This window comes from Oncorhynchus mykiss, chromosome 3 (genome assembly GCF_057628025.1).
Source record: "Oncorhynchus mykiss isolate SJ-2025 chromosome 3, ASM5762802v1, whole genome shotgun sequence".
NCBI classification, from domain to species: Eukaryota; Metazoa; Chordata; class Actinopteri; order Salmoniformes; family Salmonidae; genus Oncorhynchus; species Oncorhynchus mykiss.
The window spans coordinates 91,916,694-91,941,982 of NC_143024.1; the positions used below are offsets into that span (position 1 = coordinate 91,916,694).

The following is a 25,289-nucleotide window of genomic DNA, read 5'->3' on the forward strand; positions in this document are numbered from 1 at the left end:
GGCTACCCTGTCGCCCCAGATAAGGGGAATAGAATAGAAGCAGTCCTACCTCATTGATGAGGAACTGTAGCTGGAGAACAGCGGCTCCACTCTCATGCTGGCTGTAGCAGTCCACACCAGGCCGGCCCAGTCTGATGACATCACACAGTCAAGGAAACATTTAGGAAGTAGGATGTATTGGCATAGCACAACACAATGTATAGCGCGCGCACACACACACACACACACACACACACACACACACACACACACAGCAACTGTTATCTACCATTCACAAAGTGCTCTTCAGGTACTGTTACCTACCATTCACAAAGGGCTCTTCAGGTACTGTTATCTACCAATCGCCAGGGCTGTTCCAGAGGGCGATGGAGCAGATCTTACTAGTGGAGGGAGTACAACGCCACCTGGAGTACAACGCCACCTGGAGTACAACGCTACCTGGAGTACAACGCTACCTGGAGTACAACGCCACCTGGAGTACAACGCTACCTGGAGTACAAGGAGTACAACGCCACCTGGAGTACAACGCTACCTGGAGTACAACGCCACCTGGAGTACAACGCTACCTGGAGTACAACGCTACCTGGAGTACAACGCCACCTGGAGTACAACGCCACCTGGAGTACAACGCTACCTGGAGTACAAGGAGTACAACGCTATTGTCGTTACTGGAGAAGATGAAGAGGACCATCTCCAGAACTTGGATGCGACCTCACAGAGACTGAAGGACTACGGACTGTGCCCTCACAGAGACTGAAGGACTACGGACTGTGCCCTCACAGAGACTGAAGGACTACGGACTGTGCCCTCACAGAGACTGAATGACTACGGACTGCGACCTCACAGAGACTGAAGGACTACGAACTGCGACCTCACAGAGACTGAAGGACAACGGACTGCGACCTCACAGAGACTGACCTACTATGGACTGCGACCTCGCAGAGACTGAAGGACAACGGACTGCGACCTCACAGAGACTAAAGGACAATGGACTGCGACCTCACAGAGACTGACCTACTATGGACTGCGACCTCGCAGAGACTGAAGGACTACGGACTGCGAGTTCGCAAGGACAAATGTGTATTCTTCATTTCTTGTAAGCACACACCTACGACATCAAGTAAGAACAAGTCAGAACTGCATTGCACTGAAGTGCAACGTAGATGGATTCTCCAGGTTACTGACTACCTGTTGTCATGCTACTTGTTTTACATAAATGTCAGACCCCGGTAAGACTAGCTTTTCGGTTAATGGGGACGGTAATTAATCCAATAAAAATGCTGGAGTCACTTCAAAGTGGACATCTTCAGACAAGTGGAAACATGCACCAGACACTTCAACACAGATGGGGAGAAACACAATAAACCACACGGTGTTATCTGAAATGACGGACATCATCATCATCATCAAAGGAGCTGCCCTGGGAACTGAAACCGTGATCTTTCCAGGAGTACTGAGCTGTCGGTCCAGCTGTCTGCTCTGGGGGGGGGTCTGAAATCTGACCCCCCCCCACAATTTTTTTTGCCTAATCTCATAAATGTCGTAAAATGCCGTAATTTGATTGATTTACGTCTTTTATATTTAATATTATAATATTTGGCTCTAGATTATGAACAGTTGAGCCAGTTGAGCCTAGCTAGCTATCTCAGTACAGCTCAGTACTCCTGCAAAGATCACGGTTTCAGTTCCCAGGGCAGCTCCTTTGATGATGATGATGATGTCCGTCATTTCAGATAACACCGTGTGGTTTATTGTGTTTCTCCCCATCTGTGTTGAAGTGTCTGGTGCATGTTTCCACTTGTCTGAAGATGTCCACTTTGAAGTGACTCCAGCATTTTTATTGGATTAATTACCGGGGGAGAACTCGGGGGAGAAAAAAAACATATGAAAGAGACCATTCTCATCTACTTTTTCAACTAGTTTTTCAACTAATTGCACATAAAAAAAAACGATAGGGAATAGCCTGCTCATCCTTCTGCAGCGTGCTTGACAATGCATGCATTGTCCCAACCAAGCACCCAAGCTAACTGGCTAAAGTTGGCTAGCTTGCTAGCTAGCTACTTCCAGACACAAGTGAGAGAACACCTCTCTCTTACCATTTTACTTGCTGTAGCAGAGCTGGTTAGGCTGTTATCTAGAGCGTGACTAACTATAACTTTTTTTTCCTACGTTTACTGACATTTTCAACGGGTGTTGCGCGTTTGTAAATTAATCTGTTTATCTGCGCTCTGGCACACTCAGACAAGAGTGTTCTGAAATCGGAGTAAATAGCTTGCCAGAGTGAATGTGTGAACTCAAGAGATATGCTAACTGCAAACAGTTGTTCAACATAGCTAGCTAGCAAAGTGATTAACATTTCTTGCTAGCTAACCAAATTACATGTGCATCTCTAGCTGTATAGCCACCTGAAAAACGATACGAGGGGGAAAACTCGTCTCGTAAAAAAAAAGTCAAGCCACTCACTCGTCCTCTCCTCCAATGACATGGCGTTCTCTAGGCAGCTAGCTAGCTATCTCGCTGACATTAGGCTCTGTGATTTTAGCTCTCTACATAAATATATATGTTAGCATATTAGCCACGTTATGACTAACTTGTGATCATTGCCCTTGCTAGTTTGATTGTATTGACATTCCCAGTCTTAGTTAAAGTTACAGTCGTCCATTTTTGTCCAACAAATGGAGTCATTGAAACTGAACCAGTGCATTCCGAATGGAGACAGCAAACAATGTACCAGGCCAACTGTCATTTACAACTTGATAGCAGTATTATTTGGACAACCAAGAACTGTATTGGTGAATTATATTATATTAAGAATATATTAATATTATATCATATAAAAAAATAACCTAATTTTCAAACCTCTTATAAAGTATAAAGTTGGTTTTCTAGCATAAACTGGGAATTGTATGTGTTTGATATTAGTAGTGTCTGTTTGTTTCATATCAAGTTAGTTAACACACTGTCAGTTCCACTTTAAAATAAACCATCAAATGGGAATTATCCTATTAATCTGTCTCTTGCTTTTCATCTTTTTCCTCTCTCCTCTGTCTCTCTCTCCTCTGTCTCTCTCCATACCACTCTTACTATGAAATCGATAGAACCACTAGGGGAAAAAAAATAATCAAAGGCCTCACAATCGGCTCAGTAAAATCGAGTGGACAGGGCCTTCCAAGCATCCATCCATGTTACATAAGGAGATTTGTATCCCTCTAGTTGTCTCCCTGCACAGCCAATATATTAAGCACAGTTGCTGTCCAGTTCATTTGAGCTTGAATGCTATTTATTCTCTCCCCAAAGCCTTTAAACATGCACATAACAACTAGATTACAGGTACTTTACAGGTACATTACAACAAGGTCACAGTTACATTACAACTAGATTACAGGTACATTACAACTAGATTACAGGTACTTTACAACAAGGTCACAGTTACATGACAACTAGATTACAGGTACATTACAACAAGGTCACAGTTACATTACAACTAGATTACAGGTACTTTACAACAAGGTCACAGTTACATTACAACTAGATTACAGGTACTTTACAACAAGGTCACAGTTACATTACAACTAGATTACAGGTACTTTACAACAAGGTCACAGTTACATAACAACTAGATTACAGGTACTTTACAACAAGGTCACAGTTACATAACAACTAGATTACAGGTACTTTACAACAAGGTCACAGTTACATAACAACTAGATTACAGGTACTTTACAACAAGGTCACAGTTACATAACAACTAGATTACAGGTACTTTACAACAAGGTCACAGTTACATAACAACTAGATTACAGGTACATTACAACTAGATTACAGGTACATTACAACAAGGTCACAGTTACATAACAACTAGATTACAGGTACATTACAACAAGGTCACAGTTACATTAAAACTACATTACAGGTACATGACAGGTGCATAAGCAAGAATGGCCTATTGTGTGTGTGTGTGTGTGTGTGTGTGTGTGAGTTTGTTTGAGAATGTGTGTGTGTGTATGCCTACCTTTGAAACTCAGTGTGTGTGTTCCTGTGTACTAGCTGTGTGTCAGTCTCTATATGTTCTAGCTGTGTCAGTCTCTATGTGTTCTAGCTGTGTCAGTCTCTATGTGTTCTAGCTGTGTGTCAGTCTCTATGTGTTCTAGCTGTGTCAGTCTCTATGTGTTCTAGCTGTGCCAGTCTCTATGTGTTCTAGCTGTGTCAGTCTCTATGTGTTCTAGCTGTGTCAGTCTCTATGTGTTCTAGCTGTGTCAGTCTCTATGTGTTCTAGCTGTGTCAGTCTCTATGTGTTCTAGCTGTGTCAGTCTCTATGTGTTCTAGCTGTGTCAGTCTCTATGTGTTCTAGCTGTGTCAGTCTCTATGTCTTCTACCTGGGTCAGTATATGTGTGTTCTAGCTGGGTCAGTCTCTATGTGTTCTAGCTGTGTCAGTCTCTATGTCTTCTACCTGGGTCAGTATATGTGTGTTCTAGCTGGGTCAGTCTCTATGTGTTCTAGCTGTGTCAGTCTCTATGTCTTCTACCTGGGTCAGTATATGTGTGTTCTAGCTGGGTCAGTCTCTATGTGTTCTAGCTGTGTCAGTCTCTATGTCTTCTACCTGGGTCAGTATATGTGTGTTCTAGCTGGGTCAGTCTCTATGTCTTCTAGCTGTGTCAGTATATGTGTCTTCTAGCTGGGTCAGTCTCTATGTCTAGCTGTGACTTCTAGCTGGGTGGTGGGCTGTTGGGGACCAGCAGAATTAACCGTATGTGATCATCCTGTTTCTCATTCCTCAGGAGGGAAGAGGTGGTTGAGGAGGGGGGTGGACAGACAGTCTCCCTCTCTCCCTCCAGTCTTCCTCTCTCCCTCCAGTCTCCCTCTCTCCCTCCAGTCTCCCTCTCTCCCTCTCTCCCTCGTCTCCCTCCAGTCTCCCTCTCTCCCTCTCTCCCTCCAGTCTCCCTCTCTCCCTCCAGTCTCCCTCTCTCCTTCCAGTCTCCCTCTCTTCCTCCAGTCTCTCTCACTCCCTCCAGTCTCCCTCACTCCCTCCAGTCTCCCTTTCTCCCTCCAGTCTCCCTCTCTCCCTCCAGTCTCCCTCTCTCCCTCCAGTCTCCCTCTCTCCCTCGAGTCTCCCTCACTCCCTCCAGTCTCCCTCTCTCCCTCCAGTCTTCCTCTCTCCCTCCAGTCTCCCTCTCTCCCTCCAGTCTCCCTCTCTCCCTCCAGTCTCCCTCTCTCCCTCCAGTCTCCCTCTCTCCCTCCAGTCTCCCTCTCTCCCTCTCTCCCTCCAGTCTCCCTCTCTCCCTCCAGTCTCCCTCTCTCCCTCCAGTCTCCCGCACTCCCTTCAGTCTCCCTCACTCCCTCCAGTCTCCCTTTCTCCCTCCAGTCTCCCTCACTCCCTCCAGTCTCCCTCTCTCCCTCCAGTCTTCCTCTCTCCCTCCAGTCTCCCTCTCTCCCTCCAGTCTCCCTCTCTCCCTCCAGTCTTCCTCTCTCCCTCCAGTCTCCCTCTCTCCCTCTCCAGTCTCCCTCTCTCCCTCCAGTCTCCCTCACTCCCTCCAGTCTCCCTCACTCCCTCCAGTCTCCCTCTCTCCTTCCAGTCTCCCTCTCTCCCTCCAGTCTCCCTCTCTCCCTCCAGTCTCCCTCTCTCCCTCTCCAGTCTCCCTCTCTCCCTCCAGTCTCCCTCACTCCCTCCAGTCTCCCTCACTCCCTCCAGTCTCCCTCTCTCCCTCCAGTCTCCCTCTCTCCCTCCAGTCTCCCTCTCTCCCTCCAGTCTCCCTCTCTCCTTCCAGTCTCCCTCTCTTCCTCCAGTCTCTCTCACTCCCTCCAGTCTCCCTCACTCCCTCCAGTCTCCCTTTCTCCCTCCAGTCTCCCTCTCTCCCTCCAGTCTCCCTCACTCCCTCCAGTCTCCCTCACTCCCTCCAGTCTCCCTCTCTCCTTCCAGTCTCCCTCTCTCCCTCCAGTCTCCCTTTCTCCCTCCAGTCTCCCTCTCTCCCTCCAGTCTCCCTCTCTCCCTCCAGTCTCCCTCTCTCCCTCCAGTCTCCCTCTCTCCCTCCAGTCTCCCTCTCTCCCTCCAGTCTCCCTCTCTCCCTCCAGTCTCCCTCTCTCCCTCCAGTCTCCCTCTCTCCCTCCAGTCTCCCTCTCTCCCTCCAGTCTCCCTCTCTCCCTCCAGTCTCCCTCTCTCCCTCCAGTCTCCCTCTCTCCCTCCAGTCTCCCTTTCTCCCTCCAGTCTCCCTCTCTCCCTCCAGTCTCCCTCTCTCCCTCCAGTCTCCCTCTCTCCCTCCAGTCTCCCTTTCTCCCTCCAGTCTCCCTCTCTCCCTCCAGTCTCCCTCTCTCCCTCCAGTCTCCCTCTCTCCCTCCAGTCTCCCTCTCTCCCTCCAGTCTCCCTCTCTCCCTCCAGTCTCCCTCTCTCCCTCCAGTCTCCCTCTCTCCCTCCAGTCTCCCTTTCTCCCTCCAGTCTCCCTCTCTCCCTCCAGTCTCCCTCTCTCCCTCCAGTCTCCCTCTCTCCCTCCAGTCTCTCTCACTCCCTCCAGTCTCCCTCTCTCCCTCCAGTCTTCCTCTCTCCCTCCAGTCTTCCTCTCTCCCTCCAGTCTCCCTCTCTCCCTCCAGTCTCCCTCTCTCCCTCCAGTCTCCCTCTCTCCCTCCAGTCTCCCTCTCTCCCTCCAGTCTCCCTTTCTCCCTCCAGTCTCCCTCTCTCCCTCCAGTCTCCCTCACTCCCTCCAGTCTCCCTCACTCCCTCCAGTCTCCCTCTCTCCTTCCAGTCTCCCTCTCTCCCTCCAGTCTCCCTTTCTCCCTCCAGTCTCCCTCTCTCCCTCCAGTCTCCCTCTCTCCCTCCAGTCTTCCTCTCTCCCTCCAGTCTCCCTCTCTCCCTCCAGTCTTCCTCTCTCCCTCCAGTCTCCCTCTCTCCCTCCAGTCTCCCTCTCTCCCTCCAGTCTCCCTCTCTCCCTCCAGTCTCCCTCTCTCCCTCCAGTCTCCCTCTCTCCCTCCAGTCTCCCTTTCTCCCTCCAGTCTCCCTCTCTCCCTCCAGTCTCCCTCTCTCCCTCCAGTCTCCCTCTCTCCCTCCAGTCTCTCTCACTCCCTCCAGTCTCCCTCTCTCCTTCCAGTCTCCCTCTCTCCCTCCAGTCTCCCTTTCTCCCTCCAGTCTCCCTCTCTCCCTCCAGTCTCCCTCTCTCCCTCCAGTCTTCCTCTCTCCCTCCAGTCTCCCTCTCTCCCTCCAGTCTTCCTCTCTCCCTCCAGTCTCCCTCTCTCCCTCCAGTCTCCCTCTCTCCCTCCAGTCTCCCTCTCTCCCTCTCTCCCTCCAGTCTTCCTCTCTCCCTCCAGTCTCCCTCTCTCCCTCCAGTCTCCCTCTCTCCCTCCAGTCTCCCTCTCTCCCTCCAGTCTCCCTCTCTCCCTCCAGTCTCCCTCTCTCTCTGCAGTCCCACTGAACACATAGTTTAATGTGCCACTGACAGGTGTGAACAAGTTTATTAAAACAATGACAAAAGAAGGGGGGAAGGAGTGACGGTATGAAAGGAAAAGAGAGAGAGAAGGAGGGATGGGGATGAAAGAAAGAGAGAGAGAAGGAGTGACGGTATGAAAGGAAAAGAGAGAGAGAAGGAGGGATGTTATGAAAGGAAGAGAGAGAGAGAAGGAGGAATTGTATGAAAGTAAAAGAGAGAATGAGAGATGGTATGTAAGGAAGAGAGAGAGGAGGGATGGTATGTAGGTCTAATTCTGATCTCCGCATGGTTGTCTGCTAATTGGTCCTGGTTTCATTAGCTTGATAAATACACACAAGAGATCTAGACTGGGAGCCACTGCAGAGACACAGCCAGGAGAAGAGACGCCAGCCAGGCTGCTGCTATCTTCAATGGATCACTACCTCTGTGCCAGTCTGCCTGCTCACATCGTCAGAATCACAAACGGCTCCCTTTTACCCAATACCATGTGATTCACACACTATCTCAGCTGGTAAAGAACAGTTGTTACTACAGACTAGTTGTGTACGCTACCCAGAGACAGGAGAGGTTGTCAACGGGTGCCATATTGGTACCAAAAGCTTTCGATTAAATATGTTTGCGGTTCATCCAAGCAAATGATCGCAGTCCTAGTGAATCAGATCATCACAGTCCTAGTGAATCTGATCATCCTAGTCCTTGTGAATCAGATCATCACAGTCCTAGTGAATCAGATCATCACAGTCCTAGTGAATCAAATCATCACAGTCCTAGTGAATCAGATCATCACAGTCCTAGTGAATCAGATCATCACAGTCCTAGTGAATCAGATCATCACAGTCCTAGTGAATCAAATCATTACAGTCCTTGTGAATCAGATCATCACAGTCCTAGTGAATCAGATCATCACAGTCCTAGTGAATCAGATCATCACAGTCCTAGTGAATCAGATCATCACAGTCCTAGTGAATCAGATCATCACAGTCCGAATGAATCAGATCATCACAGTCCTAGTGAATCAAATCATCACAGTTCTAGTGAATCAGATCATCACAGTCCTAGTGAATCAGATCATCACAGTCCTAGTGAATCAGATCATCACAGTCCGAATGAATCAGATCATCACAGTCCTAGTGAATCTGATCATCACAGTCCTAGTGAATCAGATCATCACAGTCCTAGTGAATCAAATCATCACAATCCTGGTGAATCAAATCATCACAGTCCTAGTGAATCAGATCATCACAGTCCTGAGGTATGGTATTCTTACCAGGCCCTGTATCAGGTTGAGGTATGGTATTCTTACCAGGCCCTGTATCAGGTTGAGGTATGGTATTCTTACCAGGCCCTGTATCAGGTTGAGGTATGGTATTCTTACCAGGCCCTGTATCAGGTTGAGGTATGGTATTCTTACCAGGCCCTGTATCAGGTTGAGGTATGGTATTCTTACCAGGCCCTGTATCAGGTTGAGGTATGGTATTCTTACCAGGTCCTGTATCAGGTTGAGGTATGGTATTCTTACCAGGCCCTGTATCAGGTTGAGGTCTGGTATTCTTACCAGGCCCTGTATCAGGTTGAGGTATGGTATTCTTACCAGGCCCTGTATCAGGTTGAGGTCTGGTATTCTTACCAGGCCCTGTATCAGGTTGAGGTATGGTATTCTTACCAGGCCCTGTATCAGGTTGAGGTATGGTATTCTTACCAGGCCCTGTATCAGGTTGAGGTATGGTATTCTTACCAGGCCCTGTATCAGGTTGAGGTCTGGTATTCTTACCAGGCCCTGTATCAGGTTGAGGTCTGGTATTCTTACCAGGCCCTGTATCAGGTTGAGGTCTGGTATTCTTACCAGGCCCTGTATCAGGTTGAGGTCTGGTATTCTTACCAGGCCCTGTATCAGGTTGAGGTCTGGTATTCTTACCAGGCCCTGTATCAGGTTGAGGTATGGTATTCTTACCAGGCCCTGTATCAGGTTGAGGTCTGGTATTCTTACCAGGCCCTGTATCAGGTTGAGGTCTGGTATTCTTACCAGGCCCTGTATCAGGTTGAGGTATGGTATTCTTACCAGGCCCTGTATCAGGTTGAGGTATGGTATTCTTACCAGGCCCTGTATCAGGTTGAGACGTCACAACCTCTGAAACATCTCCGCTGATCTTTAATCATTTATCTGATTGGATACCTCTCTGTCAGTCAGCGTGACATTTTAAGGTCTCATTTCACAACGAAAGGACGGCCATTAGAAGAAACGGCCCTGCATACGACTGAGCTAATATTGACTGAGACACAACAGTTTCAGACTGAGACAGGAGAGACCAGAGTGTACTGACTGTATTCCTAGTTGGGGTTGTTTTTGGTCAAGTTCCATCTGCAACCTATCATACGAACCAAGACGGAATATAATATCTAGATAAATGATGGTGATTAAAAAAAGCTAAAATCCCCTCTCCCCTTTCACCCACCTCTACCCATCCATCTGTCAATTGATCCATCCATCTCAGGTTGAGGCATCCGGGGCCTCCCATCCATCTCTCCACCACTTCCAGCCCAGGCCTCCGGGGCCTCCCATCCATCTATCCACCGCTTCCAGCCCAGGCCTACGAGGCCTCCCATCCATCTCTCGTGCCCTCTCTTCATCCCTCACTCCATGGCTGACGGGTCAGTATATAACAGCGATTGTTCGCCACGCTCCATTTAATGAGGAAGAGATCAAACTGAGAAGTGGTTATGACCACAAGGAGAGGAATGAAGGAGAGAGGGACAAAGAGGAATTAAGGAGAGAGGGAAGGAGAGGAATGAAGGAGAGAGAGAAGGAGAGGAATGAAGGAGAGAGGGAAGGAGATGAATGAAGGAGAGAGGGAAGAAGATGAATGAAGGAGAGAGGGACAAAGAGGAATTAAGGAGAGAGGGAAGGAGAGGAATGAACGAGAGAGGGAAGGATAGGAATTAAGGAAAGAGGGAATGAGGAGAATGAAGGAGAGAGAGAAAGAGATTCATGTCGGAGAGTGGGAAGGAGAGGAATGAAGGAGAGAGGGACAAAGAGGAATTAAGGAGAGAGGGAAGGAGAGGAATGAACGAGAGAGGGAAGGATAGGAATTAAGGAAAGAGGGAATGAGGAGAATGAAGGAGAGAGAGAAAGAGATTCATGTCGGAGAGTGGGAAGGAGAGGAATGAAGGAGAGAGGGACAACGAGGAATTAAGGAGAGAGAGGGACGGAGAGGAATGAACGAGAGAGGGAAGGATAGGAATTAAGGAAAGAGGGAAGGAGGAGAATGAAGGAGAGAGGGAAAGTGATGAATGAAGGAGAGAGGGAAGGAGAGGAACGAAGGAGAAAGGGACAAAGAGGAATTAAGGAGAGAGAGGGACGGAGAGGAATGAAGGAGAGAGGGAAGGATAGGAATTAAGGAGAGATGGAAGGAGAGGACTGAAAGAGAGAGGGAAGGTCCAAAGTGCACTGGAACAAGGTTGTTGCAAATATATGACTTTGACCAATGAAGTCTAGTCTTCTTTTGAGGGTGAGATGATTATCAAAGTCAGAGAAAGAAAACTACTCATCTTAATTCTTCTCCTCTTCCCTCTCCTCCTCTCCTCCCTTCCTACCCTTCCCTCTCCTCTCCTCCCTTCCTCATCTTCCCTCTCCTCATCTTCCCTCTCCTCCTCTCCTCCCTTCCCTCTCCTGCTCTCCTCCCTTCCTCATCTTCCCTCTCCTCCTCTCCTCCCTTCCTACCCTTCCCTCTCCTCTCCTCCCTTCCTCATCTTCCCTCTCCTCATCTTCCCTCTCCTCCTCTCCTACCTTCCTCATCTTCCCTCTCCTCCTCTCCTCCCTTCATCATCTTCCCTCTCCTCCTCTCCTCCCTTCCCTCTCCTGCTCTCCTCCCTTCCTCATCTTCCCTCTCCTCCTCTCCTCCCTTCATCATCTTCCCTCTCCTCCTCTCCTCCCTTCCCTCTCCTCCTCTCCTCCCTTCATCATCTTCCCTCTCCTCCTCTCCTCCCTTCCCTCTCCTGCTCTCCTCCCTTCCTCATCTTCCCTCTCCTCCTCTCCTCCCTTCATCATCTTCCCTCTCCTCCTCTCCTACCTTCCCTCTCCTCCTCTCCTCCCTTCATCATCTTCCCTCTCCTCCTCTCCTCCCTTCCCTCTCCTGCTCTCCTCCCTTCCTCATCTTCCCTCTCCTCCTCTCCTCCCTTCCTCCCCTTCCCTCTCCTCTCCTCCCTTCCTCATCTTCCCTCTCCTCCTCTCCTCGCTTCCTCATCTTCCCTCTCCTCCTCTCATCTTCCCTCTCCTCCTCTCCTCCCTTCCTTATCTTCCCTCTCCTCCTCATCTTCCCTCTCCTCCTCTCCTCCTCTCCTCCCCTTCCCTCTCCTATCCTCCCTTCCTCATCTTCCCTCTCCTGCTCTCCTCCCTTCCTCATTTTCCCTCTCCTCCTCTCCTCCCTTCCTCATCTTCCCTCTCCTCTCCTCTCCTCCTCTCCTCCCTTCCTCATCTTCCCTCTCCTCTCCTCTTCCTCTCCTCCTCTCCTCCCTTCCTCATCTTCCCTCTCCTCTCCTCCCTTCCTCATCTTCCCTCTCCTCTCCTCCCTTCCCTCTCCTCTCCTCCCTTCCTCATTTTCCCACTCCTCCTCTCCTCTCCTCCTCTCCTCCCTTCCTCATCTTCCCTCTCCTCCTCTCCTCCCTTCCTTCTCTTTCCGTCATGCCACAGCTGTGTGTCCTCATCTGGGGAGAGACCAGGCTGGCAGAGTGTCACCCTGCTCCCCATAAACATCACAGCGGTCACCAGAGATGAGGGAACACGATGGGTTACAATTACCAGAGACGCCATGGCAGCCATTACACAGAGACAGCAGGACAACCACTACACAGAGACAGCAGGACAACCATTACACAGAGACATCAGGACAACCATTACACAGAGACAGCAGGACAACCATTACACAGACACAGCAGGACAACCATTACACAGACACAGCAGGACAACCATTAAACAGAGACAGCAGGACAACCATTAAACAGAGACAGCAGGACAACCACTACACAGAGACATCAGGACAACCATTACACAGAGACAGCAGGACAACCATTACACAGAGACATCAGGACAACCATTACACAGAGACAGCAGGACAACCATTACACAGACACAGCAGGACAACCATTACACAGACACAGCAGGACAACCATTACACAGAGACAGCAGGACAACCATTACACAGAGACAGCAGGACAACCACTACACAGAGACAGCAGGACAACCATTATACAGACACAGCAGGACAACCATTACACAGAGACAACAGGACAACCATTACACAGAGAAAGCAGGACAACCACGACATTTCCACCTTCCAAATACACCCTCCGAGGGCTCATAAACCTCCTCCACCCTTCATTTACACCCTCCGAGGAATCAAAACCTCCTCCACGCTCCATTTCTATCCTCCATTTCCACCCTCCAAATGAGGCCGGAGGGAGACAGCCTCTCCTTTCTACGGGCCTGTAGGATGGGACAGTAGAGGGGGAAAGTGAGAAGGGAAGAGATAAGTGGTAGAAAAGGAGCTGGCAGAAATGAAGAGGACTTGATTGGCTCTGTACACAGTTCTAATAGGAAAGAGGCACACAGGCAATTATGTTCTGGCACTTGCTAAATTAAAGAGGGTTGGGATACTAGGTAATCTGGACCTGAGGAAATAGGGACTTTAGCCACCACAGGATGGGATGATAGACATGGGCACATATTGAAGTTTTTTAATCCTCCTACCCTCTATACTGTTGTGGTTTTGGCATAGTCCTGTGAATCGTGTGAAAAATGAACACATTTGTTCTGTTTAAGGCAAATTAATTATTATTCTCAGGGGGGGAGGGGGTCTGGTGGTTGTATATCTATACTGCTAGAGTCTATTACCAGCTGGCCAAGTCTATCTATACTGTAGAGTCTGTCCCCAGCTGGCCAAGTCAATCTATACTGCTAGAGTCTATCACCGGCTGGCCAAGTCTATCTACAACGTAGAGTCTGTCACCAGCTGGCCAAGTCTATCTATACTGTAAAGTCTGTAACCAGCTGGCCAAGTCTATCTATACTGTAGAGTCTGTCACCGGCTGGCCAAGTCTATCTATACTGTAGAGTCTGTCACCAGCTGGCAAAGTCTATATAAAACGTAGAGTCTGTCACCAGCTGGCCAAGTCTATCAACAACGTAGAGTCTCACCAGCTGGCCAAGTCTATCTATACTGTAGAGTCTGTCACCAGCTGGCCAAGTCTATCTACAACGTAGAGTCTGTCACCAGCTGGCCGAGTCTATCTATACTGTAGAGTCTGTCACCAGCTGGCCAAGTCTATCTACAACGTAGAGTCTGTCACCAGCTGGCCGAGTCTATCTATACTGTAGAGTCTGTCACCAGCTGGCCAAGTCTATCTATACTGTAGAGTCTGTCACCAGCTGGCCAAGTCTATCTACAACGTAGAGTGTCACCAGCTGGCCAAGTCTATCTACAACATAGAGTGTCACCAGCTGGCCAAGTCTATCTATACTCTAGAGTCTGTAACCAGCTGGCCAAGTCTATCTATATTGTAGAGTCTGTCACCGGCTGGCCAAGTCTATCTATACTGCTAGAGTCTATCACCGGCTGGCCAAGTCTATCTACAACGTAGAGTCTGTCACCAGCTGGCCAAGTCTATCTATACTGTAGAGTCTGTAACCAGCTGGCCAAGTCTATCTATACTGTAGAGTCTGTCACCAGCTGGCCAAGTCAATATACACTATAGAGTCTTTCACCAGCTGGCCAAGTCTATCTATACTGTAGAGTCTGTCACCGGCTGGCCAAGTCTATCTATACTGCTAGAATCTATCACCAGCTGGCCAAGTCTATCTATACTGTAGAGTCTGTCACCGTCTGGCCAAGTCTATCTATACTCAAGAGTCTATCACCAGCTGGCCAAGTCTATCTACAACGTAGGGTCTGTCACCAGCTGGCCAAGTCTATCTACAACGTAGAGTCTGTCACCAGCTGGCCAAGTCTATCAACAACGTAGAGTCTGTCACCAGCTGGCCAAGCCTATCTATACTCCAGAGTCTGTCACAGGCTGGCCAAGTCTATCTACAACGTAGTGTCTGTCACCAGCTGGCGAAGTCTATCTATACTGTAGAGTCTGTCACCAGCTGGCCAAGTCTATCTATACTGTAGAGTCTGTCACCGTCTGGCCAAGTCTATCAACAACGTAGAGTCTATCACCAGCTGGCCAAGTCTATCTACAACGTAGAGTCTGTCACCAGCTGGCCAAGTCTATCTACAACGTAGAGTCTGTCACCAGCTGGCCAAGCCTATCTATACTCCAGAGTCTGTCACTGGTTGGCCAAGTCTATCTACAACGTAGTGTCTGTCACCAGCTGGCGAAGTCTATCTATACTGTAGAGTCTGTCACCAGCTGGCCAAGTCTATCTATACTGTAGAGTCTGTCACCAGCTGGCCAAGTCTATCTATACTGTAGAGTCTGTCACCAGCTGGCCAAGTCTATCTATACTGTAGAGTCTGTCACCAGCTGGCCAAGTCTATCTATACTGTAGAGTCTGTCACCGTCTGGCCAAGTCTATCTACACTGTAGAGTCTGTCACCAGCTGGCCAAGTCTATCTATACTGTAGAGTCTGTCACCAGCTGGCCAAGTCTATCTATACTGTAGAGTCTGTCACCGTCTGGCCAAGTCTATCTACACTGTAGAGTCTGTCACCAGCTGGCCAAGTCTATCTATACTGTAGAGTCTGTCACCAGCTGGCCAAGTCTATCTATACTGTAGAGTCTGTCACCAGCTGGCCAAGTCTATCTATACTGTAGAGTCTGTCACCGGCTGGCCAAGTCTATCTACAACGTAGTGTCTGTCACCAGCTGGCCAAGTCTATCTATACTGTAGAGTCTGTCACCAGCTGGCCAAGTCTATCTATACTGTAGAGTCTGTCACCAGCTGGCCAAGTCTATCTATACTGTAGAGTCTGTCACCAGCTGGCCAAGTCTATCTATACTGTAGTGTCTGTCACCAGCTGGCCAAGTCTATCTATACTGCTGGGCTTTTGTCTTCATTTATATTATTTGAGCTGACAGGGGGGGGGTGTCCAGCTGGCCAAGTCAATCTATAGTGCTAGAGTCTGTCACCAGCTGGCCAAGTCTATCTATACTATAGAGTCTGTCACCAGCTGGCCAAGTCTATCTATACTGTAGAGTCTGTCACCAGCTGGCCAAGTCTATCTATACTGCTGGGCTTTTGTCTTCATTTATATTATTTGAGCTGGCAAGTCAGTTAAGAAGAAATTCTTATCTACAATGACGTCCTACCCCCGGCCAAACCCAAACGACGCTGGGCAAATTGTGCGCCAACTTATGGGACTCCCAATCACAGCCGGTTGTGATACAGCCTGTAGTGACGCATATAGCACTGAGATGCAGTGACCGCTGCGTCACTAGGGAGACCCCACGATAGCAACAACTCTCTGTGTGTTTGTATAAAATGTAGGTGTGCATGCCAGTGTGAGTAAATGCATGACTACATTGTCTCTGAGCATCTCAGTTGTGTGTGTGTGTGTGTGTCTGTGTGTCGGTCTGGGTGTGTGTGTGTCTGTGTGTCTGTGTGTCGGTCTGTGTGTGTGTGTGTGTGTGTGTGTGTGTGTGTGTGTGTGTGTGTGTGTCTCTCTCTGTCTCTCTCTGTGTGCGTGTGTGTTTGTGCACCACAGTGTATATCTTTAATTGAATCCTGTCATCTGTGTCGTCTTTCCACTTGTGGGTGAGTCAGAGGACTCTATTTTAACTAACCTAACCTAATGGTAAATCTAAACGCTGGTCGTGAATTTATTGGTTTGGGGGTGTGTCAGAGGACGTGACGTTATTGGTCTGGGGGTGTGTCAGAGGACGTGACGTTATTGGTCTGGGGGTGTGTCAGAGGACGTGACGTTATTGGTCTGGGGGTGTGTCAGAGGACGTGACGTTATTGGTCTGGGGGTGTGTCAGAGGACGTGACGTTATTGGTCTGGGGGTGTGTCAGAGGATGTGACGTTATTGGTTTGGGGGTGTGTCAGAGGACGTGATGTTATTGGTTTGGGGGTGTGTCAGAGGATGTGACGTTATTGGTCTGGGGGTGTGTCAGAGGACGTGACGTTATTGGTTTGGGGGTGTGTCAGAGGATGTGACGTCATTGGTTTGGGGGTGCGTCAGAGGACGTGATGTTATTGGTCTGGGGGTGTGTCAGAGGACGTGACGTTATTGGTTTGGGGGTGCGTCAGAGGACGTGACGTTATTGGTCTGGGGGTGTGTCAGAGGACGTGACGTTATTCGTCTGGGGGTGTGTCAGAAATATATTTTTTTATGTTCACCACCAGAATTATCTCAGCTTTGGTAATTAAGATTTATTTCCAAGCGGTCTCACAAGACAAACATTTAATTGATGGTCTTGACGAGGCTATTTGAGTACATTGGGCAAGACAAGACGAAAACGGCCGTCATGGAGAGGAGGGGAGGCTTCGCTTGGTTTTTAACAAATATCGAGAAATAGATGAAAAAAATACATGTGTTTTTTTAAGTTTCTGAACACAAAGTATAACAGAAACGAAATGACAGTGTGTTCAATGTGCATATGGACAGTGTGCGACACGGCTGGATAGACTGCGTTTCAGCTGTCAACAATCGCGTCATAACCAACAGCGTTACCACCTCCCAGCACTGCCTGTGAGATGGCAGAACCAGGCGTTAGGGCTGGAAAATGCCGGTGCACCAGATTTTTTTAATTATGAAATTGCAAACTAATATGCATTTGACAATAGCGCCGCCTCGACATCGGCCGGACATAGAACCCAGAAGGTGAACTATTCACTCAACTTGATTGGGAGTCCCATAAGGCAGCGCACAATTGGACCAGCAGCGTCCGGGTTAGGGTTTGGCCGAGTCCGAGACACAGCATCACACGAGACTGAGACACCATGACACGAGACTGAGACACACCATGACACGAGACTGACACAGCATGACACGAGACTGAGACACCATGACACGAGACTGAGACACACCATGACACGAGACTGACACAGCATGACACGAGACTGAGACACCATGACACGAGACTGAGACACACCATGACACGAGACTGACACAGCATGACACGAGACTGAGACACCATGACACGAGACTGACACAGCATGACACGAGACTGACACAGCATGACACGAGACTGACACACATCATGACACTCACTGTCTGCTACAGCCACTCTACGGTCTGCTACAGCCACTCTACTGTCTGCTACAGCCACTCTACTGTCTGCTACAGCCACTCTACTGTCTGCTACAGCCACTCTACTGTCTGCTACAGCCACTCCAACTTCATTATCATTTACTCCAACAATCCAATCCACTCACGGCGTTATCATGAGAGACTTACAGTGAAATGCTGAATACAACAGGTGTAGTAGACCTTACAGTGAAATGATGAATACAACAGGTGTAGTAGACCTTACAGTGAAATGATGAATACAACAGGTGTAGTAGACCTCACAGTGAAATGCTGAATACAACAGGTGTAGTAGACCTCACAGTGAAATGCTGAATACAACAGGTGTAGTAGACCTTACAGTGAAATGCTGAATACAACAGGTGTAGTAGACCTCACAGTGAAATACTGAATACAACAGGTGTAGTAGACCTTACAGTGAAATGATGAATACAACAGGTGTAGTAGACCTCACAGTGAAATGCTGAATACAACAGGTGTAGTAGACCTCACAGTGAAATGCTGAATACAACAGGTGTAGTAGACCTCACAGTGAAATGCTGAATACAACAGGTGTAGTAGACCTCACAGTGAAATGCTGAATACAACAGGTGTAGTAGACCTTACAGTGAAATGCTGAATGCAACAGGTGTAGTAGACCTCACAGTGAAATGCTGAATACAACAGGTGTAGTAGACCTCACAGTGAAATGCTGAATGCAACAGGTGTAGTAGACCTCACAGTGAAATGCTGAATGCAACAGGTGTAGTAGACCTCACAGTGAAATGCTGAATGCAACAGGTGTAGTAGACCTCACAGTGAAATGCTGAATGCAACAGGTGTAGTAGACCTCACAGTGAAATGCTTAATACAACAGGTGTAGTAGACCTCACAGTGAAATGCTGAATACAACAGGTGTAGTAGACCTTACAGTGAAATGCTGAATACAACAGGTGTAGTAGACCTTACAGTGAAATGCTGAATACAACAGGTGTAGTAGACCTTACAATGAAATGCTGAATACAACAGGTGTAGTAGACCTCACAGTGAAATGGTGAATGCAACAGGTGTAGTAGACCTTACAGTGAAATGCTGAATACAACAGGTGTAGTAGACCTTACAGTGAAATGCTGAATACAACAGGTGTAGTAGACCTCACAGTGAAATGCTGAATACAACAGGTGTAGTAGACCTCACAGTGAAATGCTGAATACAACAGGTGTAGTAGACCTCACAGTGAAATGGTGAATGCAACAGGTGTAGTAGACCTTACAGTGAAATGCTGAATGCGACCACTGCTCTATCTGTACCACATGGGAAGCACCCAGCACACTACCCTGCGACCACTGCTCTATCCGTACCACATGGGAAGCACCCAGCACACTACCCTGCGACCACTGCTCCATCCGTACCACATGGGAAGCACCCAGCACACTACCCTGCGACCACTGCTCCATCCGTACCACATGGGAAGCACCCAGCACACTACCCTGCGACCACTGCTCCATCCGTACCACATGGGAAGCACCCAGCACACTACCCTGCGACCACTGCTCTATCCGTACCACATGGGAAGCACCCAGCACACTACCCTGCGACCACTGCTCCATCCGTACCACATGGGAAGCACCCAGCACACTACCCTGCGACCACTGCTCCATCCGTACCACATGGGAAGCACCCAGCACACTACCCTGCGACCACTGCTCTATCCGTACCACATGGGAAGCACCCAGCACACTACCCTGCGACCACTGCTGAGGCGCTGCGCTGCTCTATAAGCATGGATGCTAAAACAGGTCCATGAAAAGAATTAGGCTAGCCAGCTTCAGTTAGCTTCACATTTCAGTTCAGGCTTCATCTGTATTATGACGGTGGATATTGCTCGTCCGCCTGCCACTTACGGTAGCAGGTTAGTCACTGCGTGTGCATGTCACACGAGGCTTGTCGAAGGCCAAACTCTTCATTGAGACAATGCTGAAACATCAATCCATGGGAGAGTCAGAACACTCGGAGCTGGTCAGGCTGTTTTCATGTTATCCAGGGGTAAACAAATCATCGGACAAAGCGTCAAGTGTGTGATCCGAGAGCGAAACGAGATGGGTGTGGCCAGCGGCGGACTGGCCGTCGGGAGCACCCGGTGGCCTGAGGGTAATTTTGGCCTGCCGTCAACGTGACCAGCGATAATATAGCAAGCAGGAATGAATTGACGGAGAATCAATGTATCAAGAGGCGCGACTCTCACTCTCTCGCTGCAGTGTCCCCGCGCAAGGGTGCGAGCGCCAAAAATGACATTAGGTCTCTCCGCGACGCACATAGCAACCGTCTACTTGCTTCTCTTCCTATTTTAGACAAGTCGCACGACGGTCAGAAAAGGAAAGGTGGAGCAGAGAGGGAGAGAAGAAAGGCCTTTGCCACAGACACAGCTAAATGCTGCAAAATAAGCAACATGTTTGCCAGTAAGGACAGCATCAAAAAGTAGCTTAACATTTACAATGTAAGTCTGATTCTGCAGAGCAACCCAATGTGCAAGAGAGAGAGAGAGAGAGAGAGAGAGAGAGAGAGAGAGAGAGAGAGAGAGAGAGAGAGAGAGAGGAGAGAGGGAGAGAGAGAAGAGAGAGAGAGAGAGAGAGAGAGAGAGAGAGAGAGAGGAGAGAGGAGAGAGAGAGAGAGAGAGAGAGAGAGAGAGAGAGAGAGAGAGAGAGAGAGAGAGAGAGAGAGAGAGAGAGAGAGAGAGAGAGAGAGAATATACCTCACTGCTTTTGGCGAGAGAGAGAGAGAGAGAGAGAGAGAGAGAGAGAGAGAGAGAGAGAGAGAGAGAGAGAGAGAGAGAGAGAGAGAGAGAGAGAGAGAGAGAGAGAGAGAGAGAGAGAGAGAGAGAGAGAGAGAGAGAGAGAGAGAGAGAGAGAGAGAGAGAGAGAGATTTATGTTCCTCACTTGCTTTGGCGATGGAACACGTTCCATCCCAATAAAGACCCTTGAATTGAATTGAATTGAATTGAGAGACATGACAGAGAGAGAGAGGTTCAGAGCCCAGTACAGGGAAAATAGAAAATCCATTTGATTATTCTGCTCGTTCTCAGTCCAAGGATTTTGACTTCTTTTTTTCAGTACCACCCAAAACAAAACCCTCAAAGAGTTATTCCCAAAGTATTCCACTCCAAAGATTGCACAAACAGAAAATAGCTGACCTACTATGAAGTAACTCACTCCTTGTTCTGCTCAGTATGTCTTGCATTCGCAAAACCTTCAGCCAGTGATAGTGCATTTGTCAAAGGAGGCAGACAGGCCTGGAAACATGCCCATCAGAGAGTACAGGAACATGAGAGAAGCAAACCCCATTGAGAAAACGCAGAAGCCTTTTTTCCTCAGAGCCAGCAAAGCAGACATCCATAACCCTTCTGAGTGATAATGTCAGTTCATCGAGACCAGGTCAGAATAAGGAGGCAGGAACGTCACAGGAACGTTTGATTGATGTTGTTAAAGTTATTGGTAAATGTGGGCTTAGCTACCGAGGACACAGACACGAAGCTGCATATAACTTGGAAAACATGGCCGTCAATCATGGCAAGATTCTTGAGCTTATATTGTTACTAAAGCAAATATGATGTCTGCCTACAAGAGCATGTTAGTGATCGCATTGAGAAGAGCAAGAAGCAGATGGGAAGTAAAGGAAGAGGGTCCTTGATAACTATAACGTCCAAAACAACAGCAAACAAAGTAATTGAAGTCATCATGGTGCTGACCCGTTGCACCCTCGACAACCACTAGGATTATTATTATTTGACCCTGCTGGTCATCTATGAACATTTGAACATCTTGGCCATGTTCTGTTATAATCTCCACCCGGCACAGCCAGAAGAGGACTGGCCACCCCACATAGCCTGGTTCCTCTCTAGGTTTATAATCTCCACCCGGGACAGCCAGAAGAGGACTGGCCACCCCACATAGCCTGGTTCCTCTCTAGGTTTCTTCCTAGATTCTGGCCTTTCTAGGTAGTTTTTCCTAGCCACCGTGCTTCTACACCTGCTTTGCTTGCTGTTTGGGGTTTTATGCTGGGTTTCTGTACAGCACTTTGATATATCAGCTGATGTAAGAAGGGTCTTACATATAACCCTTCGTACACCCTTCTTACACCCTTCTTACATTCTTTATAACCCAGTAACTTAAAAGGCTGTGAACGATGCTGACAAGGAAGAGCTCTTCATTAGATACCAAAACATACAAAGGCCATTTTCTCAAAAGTGAGTTTACAAGTTAATCAACTTTCAAAGCAGAATTACTTTCCCATTGTTCCTCAAAAAAGAAGATGCAGATTCATCTTCTGCCGATCTACCATTCCAGTGTTTAATTGCTATATTGTAATTACTTCACCACCATGGCCTATTTATTTCCTTAACTCTCTTATCTTACTTCATTTTATTTTTCTATTTGTTTTTTCTACTGTGTTATTGACTTGTTTATTGTTTACTCCATGTGTAATAACTCTGTGTTGTTGTTTGTGTCATACTGCTATGCTTTATCTTGGCCAGGTCGCAGTTGTAAATGAGAACTTGTTCTCAACTAGCCTACCTGGTTAAATAAAGGTGAAATAAATAAAACATTTTAAAAAATTGCACTCACTGTATGTAGACTTTTTGTTTTCTTTTGTTCTACTGTATTATTGACTGTATGTTTGTTTGTTTATCCCATGTGTAACTCTGTCGTTGTTGTTTGTATGTTTGTTTGTTTACTCCATGTGTAACTCTGTTGTTGTTTGTATGTTTGTTTGTTTATCCCATGTGTAACTCTGTGTTGTTGTTTGTATGTTTGTTTGTTTACTCCATGTGTAACTCTGTGTCGTTGTTTGTATGTTTGTTTGTTTACTCCATGTGTAACTCCGTGTTGTTGTTTGTATGTTTGTTTGTTTACTCCATGTGTAACTCTGTCGTTGTTGTTTGTATGTTTGTTTGTTTACTCCATGTGTAACTCTGTTGTTGTTTGTATGTTTGTTTGTTTATCCCATGTGTAACTCTGTGTTGTTGTTTGTATGTTTGTTTGTTTACTCCATGTGTAACTCTGTGTCGTTGTTTGTATGTTTGTTTGTTTACTCCATGTGTAACTCTGTGTTGTTGTTTGTATGTTTGTTTATTCCATGTGTAACTCTGTGTTGTTGTTTGTGTCGAACTGCTTTGCTTCATCTTGGCCAGGTTGCAGTTGTAAAATGAGAACTTGTTCTCATCTAGTCTACCTGGTTAAAAAAGGGTGAAATAAAATAAATGTAAAAAATTAAATGCAGTGTGTGACATAGCACTTTGTAGCTATAAGTCTCTACTTTTATTATATTATTTTTTATGTTAAAAAAAACAACAATTTCAAATGCTGCTATATAAGACCATATCCAGGTGGTGAGTCACATTTGTGTGACCGGTAATACCAAATTGAACAGAGATCACCAAGGTTACCTCACTAACTCCTCAAACCGTATTTGAAGCATAGGGCTCAGAGCTGGCTGTGTTGCAACACTCTCCCAGCCTCCACAAAAACAAGCCCTGCTCGATTTTCTGCTCCAAAGAATTAAGGAGGGTCAAGCACGCACACACACACAGGAGAGACAAGCAAGAACACACAGACACACACAGGAGAGACAAGCAAGAACACACAGACACACACACACACACACACACAGGAGGGAGAAGCATGCCCACACACACACACACACACACACACACACACACAGAAGGGAGAAGCATGCACACAAGCTTTCCTAGGTCCATCCACGCTGGGCAGTCCCCCACCTTCTCTGGGCTTATTTACCATCAAGATATATTGATTCAATAGCAACCAGCACCATCATTAGGGCCCAGCCCAAACCCTGTATTTCTGCCATTCAACCGGTCTGTCTCTAACTGTCTACCACTCTGCCTGTCTCCCACTCTGCCTGCCTGTCTGTCTCTACCTGCCTGCCACTCTGCCTGTCTCCCACTCTGCCTGCCAGTTTGCCTGCCTGCCTGCCTGTCTTTCTCTACCTGTCTGCTACTCTGCCTGTCTCCCACTCTGCCTGCTTGGTTCTATGCCTGCCAGTTTGCCTGCCTGCCTGTCTCTCTGCCTGCCTGTCTGTCTCTACCTGTCTGCCACTCTGCCTGACTCCCACTCTGCCTGCTTGCTTCTCTGCCTGCCAGTTTGCCTACCTGCCTGTCTCTCTGCCTGCCTGTCTGTCTCTGCCTGTCTCCCACTCTGCCTGCCTGCCTGTATGCCTTTCTCTCTGTCTCTATGCCTGCCTCTCTGCCTTTGTCTCTGCCTGTCTCTCTGCCTTTCTGCCATTCTGCCTGCCTGTCTGCCTCTCTGCTTCCTCTGCCTGCCTCTGCTTGCCTCTCTGCCTGCCTCTCTGCCTACCTCTCTGCCACTCAGGAAGAAGTACTACAGAGACAGAGAGAAACAGAGAGAGATGGAAAGAAATGCTGGTCCTTTGTTGTTAATGACACATGCATATTCCCTATGCAAATGACACATGGAAATTCCCTATGCTAATGAAACATGTATATTCCCTACGCTAATGACACATGGAAATTCCCTATGCTAATGGCACATGTATATTCCCTATGCTAATGAAACATGTATATTCCCTATGCTAATGACACATGTATATTCCCTATGCTAATGACACATGTATATTCCCTACGCTAATGACACATGTATATTCCCTACGCTAATGACACATGTATATTCCCTATGCTAATGACACATGTATATTCCCTATGCTAATGAAACATGTATATTCCCTACGCTAATGACACATGGAAATTCCCTATGCTAATGACACATGTATATTCCCTATGCTAATGACACATGGATATTCTTTATGCTAATGAAACATGCATATTCCCTATGCTAATGACACATGCATATTCCCTATGCTAATGACACATGGATATTCCCTATGCTAATGACACATGGATATTCCCTATGCTAATGAAACATGCATATTTACTATGCTAATGACACATGCATATTCCCTATGCTAATGAAACATGCATATTCCCTATGCTAATGAAACATGTATATTCCCTATGCTAATGACACATGTATATTCCCTATGCTAATGAGGGTGCAGTACTCTGTGATACAGTGTGTGTTAGAATATGCTTCGGTAGGATTATAATGTTCAATGTCAGGTAACATCTTGATTATCACTTCATTTCCCTGGCTTCTTCTTCTTCATCATGAGCAGAACATTTACATTTATCCTGAGTAGCTTTCAAAACAGAGCTGAGGGGGTGTTGTCAATATCTTAATTAGATATTAATGAACATAATGAACAAAATCATGAACACATATAAGACACACTTTAATGTGTGTGTGTGTGTGTGTGTGTGTGTGTGTGTTTTGTCCCTCTGCCCCAGGGTTTAATCTGTGATTGGCTGTCTGGTGTCACAACAAAGTAAAGCCTGTTTTTATCTCTTCTGAAACTCTGTTAGGTGTTCAAACAACATACAAGCTAACCAACACTACACGCTAACCCACACTACACGCTAACCCACACTACACGCTAACCCACACTACACGCTAACCAACCCTACATGCTAACCAACCCTACACGCTGGCCAACACCACACGCTAACCAACCCTACACGCTGGCCAACACTACACGCTAACCAACCCTACACGCT

The 25,289-nt window shown here is 47.5% G+C and overlaps 1 protein-coding gene across 1 annotated transcript in view; it reads right to left on the reverse strand.

Annotated features, from left to right (window-relative positions):
- LOC110504879 (syntaxin-binding protein 5-like) overlaps positions 1 to 25,289 on the reverse strand; it is a 226,061-nt gene that overhangs the window by 140,361 nt on the left and 60,411 nt on the right. The window contains exon 3 of the mRNA XM_036975302.2: positions 50 to 131. Coding sequence (XP_036831197.2) covers positions 50 to 131 — 82 coding nt within the window. The remainder of the gene's footprint in view (positions 1 to 49; positions 132 to 25,289) is intronic.